Here is a 9928-nt window from a genome sequence, read left to right as displayed (position 1 = left end):
TCTACCCTAATTCATCTCCTTCGCACCTTTGTATCTAAGGTCATGACCTCACTACACCGCAACTACACCATGTCATGTCTAATCATCTCTCCACAATATTTCTTCCGCCTAACTCTACCTCTCTTGAATTCATCCCAAGTCAATCTCTCACACCTCCACACTGAAACACACGTGCTTCTTCTCATCACAGACCCAAATTATCTCAACATCACTTTCTGCAATCTTCCACCGAAGGCACTCTCAAAACATAACTTTTTAAAAGAGCTTATGTACCTACACTCGTGTTTGTGTATGAGTATTCGACTATTCGTTATCTCATTTTAATGAGACGATTTACATGATTCAAAACTATGCCAAAGCACATAAATATTTTTTATTCAAGACTATATTATCCCATTTAAATTTATTTTCTCGGACAAAAAAGAAAAGAATAATAATAATCAAAATAGAGATACAAGAGTCGCACAAATTTAAATCAGTGACTAGAATAAGTGTTTAGACTAAATAAAACAAGTTGATGGAGTCAAAAGAAGATTACAAGTTTAACTCCTCCATGTAACCTTAAATGCATCTTCTGTCCATTTGCGGAAGCAGTCACAACACACTTGCTACATGCAAGGCGCGTTGAATTTATTTGAATTCAATACTTTGAATCGCATAAATTTATATTTAAAAATTTGCAAATGTCGAACACAATTTTAATATTCAAATACAAATACGACTATCACTTCAAAAACAAAAGTTTTTTTTTTTTTTCAAATTTCACAATTTTCACGATAACGGGACTCAAGTTTAAAAGGTGGTGCTTGGAAGCTCTGTTTTCTCATCAATCTACTCACGTTAACCTTCACTATAAATATAGTACTTGCTCAAGTTTTCCAAATTCAATTCATTCAATAGCCATGGAAGAAGAGAAATCACAGTCCAAAATCGATCATTCTCCTAATAATTTCTCCATAGCCGTAGATTATGATCACAAAGCCACAGAATTCCACCCATTTTCATTATCTTCACCTCATATGAGAGCTTTCCATCTCGCATGGCTCTCTCTATTTTCCTGTTTCTTCTCTACGTTCGCAATCCCTCCACTTCTCGAAGTTATTCGTAAGGACCTCAATCTCACCCAAACCGACATCGGCACAGCCGGAATCGCCTCCTTCATCGGTTCCATTTTCTCCCGCCTTGCGATGGGACCTGCCTGTGACGTGTTCGGTCCACGTGTTGCCTCCGCCACCCTGTCACTCCTCACTGCTCCGGTAGTCCTCTCGACTTCTCTAATCTCCTCTGCGAAAAGCTTCATATTAGTTCGATTCCTTATTGGATTTAGCTTGGCTAATTTCGTAGCGAGTCAATTTTGGATGAGCTCTATGTTCTCCGGATGTACTGTTGGACTTGCTAATGGATTCGCTGCCGGTTGGGCAAATGTTGGCTCTGGCGTGACTCAATTAGTCATGCCGCTCGTATATACTCTGTTCACTACAAGCTTTAACATTCCTTCGTTCATTTCATGGCGTATTGCGTTTATTTTCCCAGCGATATTTCAAGCGGCAACAGCGATTTTGGTACTCGTATACGGCCAGGACTTGCCTGATGGAAACTACAAACGTAAAATTACAAATAATCAAAGTGAAAATTTCTGCAGCGTACTTTTAAATGGGCTGAAGAATTACAGGGGATGGATATTGGGATTGACGTATGGATTTTGTTTCGGAGTTGAATTGACTACCGATAATATAATAGCAGCGTATTTTTACGATCGGTTTCATGTGAATATTGAAATGGCAGGGGGTATTGCAGCAAGCTTTGGGCTAGCGAATTGTGTGTCGAGGCCTGTGGGCGGGATAATTTCTGATAAAATGGGGAAGAGATTTGGGATGAGAGGGCGGTTATGGAGTTTGTGGGCGGTGCAGACGGTGGCTGGATTGATGTGCGTGCTGCTTGGCCGAGTGAATACAGTTTGGGCGTCTGTTCTGGTTATGGCGTGCTTTTCGTTGTTTGTTCAAGCTGCTTCAGGACTCACATTTGGCATTGTGCCATTCGTATCCAAAAGGTAAATTCATAAATCAACTTTAAACGTTTTAATTTTTTTTTGCGTTTAGTGAAGTAATTGACAGCGATAGAATTTTTTATAATATATTTTAAATCACTAATTTAAAGAAAGAAATTCTTTTAAACTCCATTTTCAACCAAACGTCTCCCATTAATTGGTAGTTGTTAAACTTTGAACAGCTTAAGAACAATGGCAAGTCTCCTTCAAGTGTCAGTTACAGAAGGGGAGTTGAAATTCTCTTCCTCTTTGTACTGCTAAAACTAAAGTTTTCGACTAGGACAGAAGTGTTAAAACTATCGAACTTCCGACTCTTATACAATTTTACTAAATGAACTAACTATAATTCATTACAAAATATCTGTCATACAACAACGAATTAATAAGTAACATATTTTCAAATTTATTTTATAAATTGATAACTTCATTACAAACTTTCAAGTAAACATTCCAGAAATGGTGACAGGAGACTCGATAGCGGCATGTACGTACAGGAAAATAGCAGCAAGCAAAGTCATACTAATTATGATTCAGAATAAGACACGTAGAGTGAAAAAGCAGCTCAATTTCACATTAATTTATTGCCCTAAAATAATCCCAACTCATTTCTATAAGTAATTTGTCCTGTTGTTCTACTTGATGTATGCAGGTCGTTAGGTGTAATATCAGGCATGACAGGAAGCGGTGGGACTTTAGGCGCAGTTATAACACAACTCCTGCTATTTTCAGGTTCCACCAAATTCTCAACTCAAACAAGCATATCAATTATGGGCTTAATGATGATTGTCTTTACTCTGCCTATTACACTAGTCTACTTCCCCAAGTGGGGAGGAATGTTTTATGGTCCTTCAAATATTGATGAAGATGATGAAAACTACCACCTACTACATTAAGACTCATGTTGGATCCAAAAATATAGATTGAGTACTAAAGTATATATGAATAGTAAGTTAAATATAGGAATATGTATGTATAGCTATGAGTTTAAAATAGCAATTTGTATGTATTATGTTATTTTCATATTATTATTAGTTATTGATAATGTCGGTGTGTGGAGTGTTTATAATACAATTTAAGAGAGCGTATAATTTCTGATGCGTTATTTGATCTACACAGCAAATTATTCCGAGCATAAAGCAGGGGCGGAACTAGAAGCCCTGGTATGGATTTAGTCGAACTCAATAACTTTTGCTCAAATAGTGTATATGTATTAAGAAGTTTATTAAATATGTATAAATATTAAGTTTAGAACACAGTCATTAACGCTTAAAATCATTATTATAAAATTTAGAACCCTTAGAATTAAAATTTGATTTCACCTTAGTATAATCCCTAAATAATCCGACCACTAAATGATGATAAATTCAGCGATTATTTGGTATAACATACAACATTTTTCCAAGGTAGAAATCATCACAAAAGAAGGAATATTGAAGGCCCAAAAACGTTGTGGACAGTTATGTTGGGCCATCGAGTCTACCGTTACTTCCTGGACCAAGTTTGAGTGCTCATACAAATTGTTAATTTGTTTTTAAATGGGAATTTTTTTTTATTTTTTTGCATATATCCACTCAAAAATAACTTAATTATGTTTCATGGTTATAGTTTGCTAATTACGATACGTAGCTATATGTTAGAGGGAGGAGAGAGGGAAGAGGTGGAGAGAGACAAATTGTATATGTATATCTGTCAAATGATTGTATTTATGGAACTGGTATACATATGTATTTGTATATCTGGCGGGCGAGATTGGGAGAGGGAGGAGAGAGGCAAGCGAGAGAGGGCAAAGAGTGGAGAGAGACTAATTGTATATATATATACATATGTATAATTTGTATTTGTATATGTATAAGCGGCGTAATTACAGTTAAGAGTAAGATGTGAGCCGTAATTAATTCAAACTATAGTTATTTTAGCTAATTAACTAGTATATATTTGCTTATATGCGTAATTTTCCCTTTTATAATTTCGTTGAATATGTATAGATTATTAATTTAAAACTCAATAATTTATAAAAATTAAAATTTAGAATCCATAAACTTTAAAGTTTAGTTTCATTTATGATTATGAAACTCAAGTCACTTCTAAGTATACGGTATTTCTTACGTTAGATTGTTTGGAATTTGGGATAACGTTCATCATTATGCATTTTACACAACATAATCAACATTCTTACGAATTTTACGTGACCAAGTGTATGTAGGAAGTTTTTGAGTTAGAATCTTGTCGTCACTCATCATAAATAACTTTGCGTGCTTAGTTCAAGAGAATATAGAGTATATATTTTTTTGAATATGTGTATTGAGTGTACCACGAACCTAAAATAAATAAAAGTGTCTTATTTCAATAGGCCAAAATGATCATTATTACCAAACTCCAAATTTTAGTACCTTTAAATTGGTTTGCCTTGTGGAGTCTAAACTATTGTCCAGAACTACAACCAAACCCAAAATATAAATAAAGAAAAGAAAAGAAGATTACTCCAAAAAGTGATTGAGATTGGGCGAAAAGAAGGCCTAATACTCCCCTTATCATTGTAGATGCCATGCCATCAGGGCGGAGCCACTTAGAGTCGAGGATGTTCATCCGAATTTAATCATTAGTGAAAAATTATATTATTAAGATACAATAACGAAGCTAGAAATTTTACGAAGGATGTCCAAGTATTACATAAAAAAAAAATTTTATGAATGAATGCAATGAAAAATTTAAAATATTAATATTACCTTTTTTTACGAAAAAAAGTTCTAAAATTTTAAAAATCAAACTGCATAATATTTAGATTTTTTTTTGTTTAATTTAATATATATGAATTGAATGAACAAGCATAAATTGGGTGGGGGGATTTAGCTTTAAATAAAATCATTTTTACGTTTTAAGCTTTCACTAATCTTTGGTGACGACAACAATAACGAGACATCAATAATGGAAGCAGAATCAAACGAGATGTTCTTTTGTTCACTTTTAGCAGTTTTATAGAAATAATTTAGTATTTGTTTACTAACATTAAATTAAATAATTACATTTAAGATTTATTTCAAATTTTAATGAAAAGAAATAAAAGGTCAAATTCATTGAAAATTCAATTGGCTACTAAATGTAAATTTCTAAATAAGAATCGTTTTGATGAATTATATTTGAATTAGTTCAAAAATTACAAATTTAATAACTATTATTTAGAAAGTAATTTAATTAGCTTAGACAAATAAAGGAGCAAGTTAATAAGAGTAGTAATAAAATAGAAGAGAAATGATTATAAAATACAACTATGAGGATTCAAATTCGCGCCTACAGTGTGAGCATAAGAGGAGAGCCTCACAACACTAGGCAACAACATCTTATTGTATTAAGAATGTCCACAGTATTAAATTTCACCATTTCAAATAATATTTACATATATATATATATGGTATAATTTTTTGGGGAAGGGGACACCCTCGGGACACTATAGCTCTGTCACTATTAAGATATAATTAAAATTATATTTATGTATATATAATCGATGTAAAACACACTATAACTTCTTCGTATGTTGACACTTCATATGTTTAACCCCATTTAATGAAAAATCTAGTCCGCTATTGCGTGCCATCATATTAGAATTATTTGTTTCCTTATTTGTTTGAGCTAGGTACCTCCTTTTATATATAAACACAAAAACATAAGAACGTGAGCTTATAATTGCATAGGTGGTCGGCGAATATCAAAAGCCTATCTCTTTATATTATATAGTCTATAAATAATTTTTTAACCTAACTTTCAATCGAAAATTCCTTAACGACGAGCTAGAATTAGTAGGTTATTTAAGCCCCACCATTTAAAAAAAAAAAAAAATTGTTCTAAAAAATAGCAGAAGAAGTACTTATATATAAAGATAAAGATCAAAAGGTGCTACTTGAAAGTAAAAACCATCATATACAGAATCTATGGTATATCTTAATTCCTAAAGCTAGCAAATATATCAATATATTATGCAAGAATTAAATTTAAATGCAATGGACATAAAATAATATTATAATAAGTAAATAGAAAATGTAGTTGGGGGTGAGAGGTGTATTATACTATATAAATAAAAAAAAAAATTAAACAACCAATAATCCACTTCCTAATCATTAGCAGCACATTTCATTTGACGTTTTGTGATTACTCAATACTGTAAAAAAAAATCTGCAGCCCTTTTCTAAGCTAGTGATCTATTAATTTTCCTTAAAATTTAATTAATTACAAAAATACATAAAGATGTGTGATAATTGATGATTGGGCAGAGAGATGCAAATTCAAAATTTAAAGTCGAGTGCTTCAATTCAAGTATATACAGCAAAGTGAGGCAACAGTATGTGACAATATATTCCTATAATCAATGTGATGCGACATCATTCTATATATATATCGACACTTGTGTTCATAACGGATAAGTATATAATAGTAATGGGCTCAAACAAATATTTGCATATATCAACGTTTACTCGTATTTGAATTTCTAGACTCGCCCCCTAATATGTGATATGTGAAAAATCTTAGCAATGGGCATGCGTGTTAGGTACTTTTGTTTTTCTTCGGTAATTCAGTTATATATATATTATCCCCTATCAATTTCATCCCTTGAAATTTCCCTCATGATTTATTTTGATAAAGTTAAAATAAGATATAATATATATATATATATATATATATATATATATATATATATATTATCTTATTTTAACTTTATCAAAATAAATCATGAGGGAAATTTCAAGGGATGGAATGGAAAGGGCTAACCTTCATCATAAAAAAAGTTGGGCTCAATAATTGATTTCCTTTTAATATTATAAAGTATGGATTCATGTATCTCAAAATTTTGTAATGAAAATGCTTATATATATTACTAATTTATTTACGATGATGAGAGATTTCCACAATCAGAATGGATTCCCACCTCCCAAAAAGAAGAAGCCTTAATTAGTATTCCTCTGTTTCAAAAAGAATAACTTTTTTTCCTTTTTAGTTTGTTTAAAAAAGAACTATCTTTTTTTTATAATATTTTATTTTTAATTTTTCACGTGGCATGTTTAAGACCACAAGATTAAGGGCAATTTTGTACATTTGACATAACTTTAATTTAAAACCACAAGATTCAAAAGTTTTCTTTAATTTCTTAAATTTCGTGTCAAGTCAAACCAGACCACTCTTTTTGAAACGGAGGAAGTACTTCATAATTGCCACTCATTATTTAATCCCATCAACAATAATTTAAGTACTCCTACTTTCCATTTTGTATGTCGACTTTGAAAGAGGGAAAATTAGAAAGAAAGAAAAAAAGGTAAGGAGAGGTATTTGATAATTGGAATGTCCTACATTGATGATGAATGAAATTTAGGATTTTTTATAAGATTTAGGTAAAAAAAAATAAAAATAGTTAGCTTTTGAAGTGTGTGTTAGATACAAGATTAAATTTAATATGGTATCAAATTTAGGTCCAATGTAGAACCTCAAATGTTTAGATTCGGGCATGAAAAGGGTGATGAATGGAATGTGCGCAATCCTTCTCATTTGTGCTAGTGTTTGGGTTGTTGTTTGGGTTGTGAGTTACGTCCAAGACCTAGTTAAGTGACACAATAGAGTGAATATATGTTTATAATTAACCATAGCTTGGGGCGGAAACTATTACTCAATAAACGCGTGAAATATCAAAAACACACCTAAATTATCACGCACTTCAGTATAGCCAGCCAGGGGCGGAGATATCTTTGGTCAAGGGCTCATTTGAACCCCTTCGACAGAAAATTATACTTATACATGATTAAAATGATTTTTTGTGTATATACAGTAGATATCAAACCCTCTTCCGCTAGTTCGTGTCTCTACTTCTTCCAGTTTTGAATCCCCTTATTAAAAATTCTGGCTCCACCATCGTGCATAGCAATNATAATTAACCATAGCTTGGGGCGGAAACTATTACACAATAAACGCGTGAAATGTCAAAAACACACCTAAACTATCACACACTTCAGTATAGCCAGGGGCGGAGACATCTTTGGTCAAGGGCTCATTTGAACCCCTTCGACAGAAAATTATACTTATACATAATTAAAATGATTTTTTGTGTATATATAGTAGATATCAAACCCTCTTCCTCTAGTTTGTGTATCTACTTCTTCAGATTTTGAATCCTCTTATTAAAATTTTGGCTCCACTATTGAGTATAGCAATACTTGGCTCATGAAAATGAAATACGTGAGGACACATGTTGAGAATATATAATTATATAAATAAAAATATATTCTCAATAACAGGTTAAATTTTTAAATGAGTTGATCACACAAGTGTGTATATATACTACAACGTTACTAGAAAAAATCAACTTTTTTTTCAGACAACTACTGATAACATCCTATTTGTCTAGCTTGACTGAAAGGGACAGATAATTGAACTATTCATGTAATATTATCCGTCCTTTCATGAAAGATTTTGGATCAGTGAATTGACATTATTGTTCTCATGGACACAAAAAAATTGTAAGACTTCAATAATAGAGGCTATCATGTTTTTTCGGTGAGCTCAATTATAGAACCTAATTTTTTTTTATTAACTATAGATTTGAGGAATATCCATGTATATATTTGGTAGGTAGGGGGGAGTTTTTTCTATATGAACCTTTGACAAGAATTTTAATTATTTGGGTGATCGACACTTTTTTTTCCTTTAACTAATGAAAACGTAAACCAATTACCCACTATCAATAATAATAAAGTGTTAATGCAACATCAAGCATGGCATTAGAAAAAAGATTTCTTTTTATATGTAAAGATATATAAGGAGAGTGCTCTTTCTTTTATGGATATTTAGGCAAAAATCAAATGTGTCGATCAAAAAACCATACTTATAGGCTATTGCTAAACAACGAAACTACTAGCAAATCATATACTTAAGAGGCACATGAAGCATAATTAGAAATGCGTCGTTCTTTTTAAACAGAATAGAAAATATAACATATCAAAAGAGATAGTCATCAACCGGAGGTGAAAGAAGTCCAATCATGGCCTTTCGCCTATAAAAAAATTGTGATGGAGTGAGAATATGTTCACACGCGCGTGCAAATAAATATATGGAGGGAGAGAGTCTAGTGGGGTAAATAAATAGTAAAACAGCAAAAGATTATATTTATGTTCTCGTAAAATACTATTCCTAATTTTCAAAGAAATGAAAGTTGAATTTGGTGAAGCAAACAAATAGAAGGAAACAAAGAGCATAAAAACAAAATAGGACAATATTCACAAACAAATCGTATGACATAATTGACTCTGCAACCCTGCCTGCTTCGGTTTCTAATTTCCTTTTAAATTGATTATTTATTTTTAAATTAGGTATTTTGAAATTATTTACTATATAATAATTGTGGTATATTTTTGTGTCACCCCTCTATGTGAGTAATAATTCTGAGATAAAATAATATATTTATTCTTTTCTTTCAAAGTTTTATTCAGAAAAACAAGATTAAATTAAATTGAAAATAAAAGTTTATCTTTATTTACTTAGTATAAACCAAAGGCATGTTTAATGCTATGCCTTGTAGTTGTATATCTCAATTTTAGTCCAATAAATTAAACAGCTCTCTGCGTAGATATATTAATTAAATAATTTTGTCATTATTTTGGTTTTCATATTACAATTTTAGGATAACTTGTTGTGCAATCAAATATAATAATTCCTAGAGATTTAAGTTATCTATGTGTCTAGTAAAACCAACTTCTATAACAAGTTATTACTATTTAGGTCAACAATAACAATAACATATTTAGTGTAATTTCACAAATTGATGTATGAAGAGGATAAAGGGTACGTAGATCTTATTTCCATCTCAAAGGTAGAAATATTGTTTCTAATAAATCCTCAACTCAA

At 31.6% G+C, this 9928-nt stretch overlaps 3 protein-coding genes across 4 annotated transcripts in view; 1 reads left to right on the top strand and 2 right to left on the bottom strand.

Moving 5' to 3' along the window:
• Positions 1-9928, bottom strand: part of LOC125848992 (MYB-like transcription factor EOBII) — an 84917-nt gene that overhangs the window by 35944 nt on the left and 39045 nt on the right. The gene's annotated exons all lie outside the window — the stretch shown is intronic.
• The window catches only part of LOC125848991 (RING-H2 finger protein ATL3-like), a 169519-nt gene that overhangs the window by 130649 nt on the left and 28942 nt on the right, over positions 1-9928 (bottom strand). The gene's annotated exons all lie outside the window — the stretch shown is intronic.
• Positions 684-3075, top strand: LOC125847919 (high affinity nitrate transporter 2.7). The gene is made up of 2 exons (XM_049527641.1): positions 684-2050; positions 2697-3075. The coding sequence occupies exons 1-2, from the start codon at positions 684-686 to the stop codon at positions 2938-2940; spliced, it is 1611 nt and encodes a 536-aa protein (XP_049383598.1). The 3' UTR covers positions 2941-3075.

Source organism: Solanum stenotomum, chromosome 12 (assembly GCF_019186545.1).
Source record: "Solanum stenotomum isolate F172 chromosome 12, ASM1918654v1, whole genome shotgun sequence".
Lineage (NCBI taxonomy): Eukaryota > Viridiplantae > Streptophyta > Magnoliopsida > Solanales > Solanaceae > Solanum > Solanum stenotomum.
This window is presented reverse-complemented; position numbering and strand designations above follow the sequence as displayed.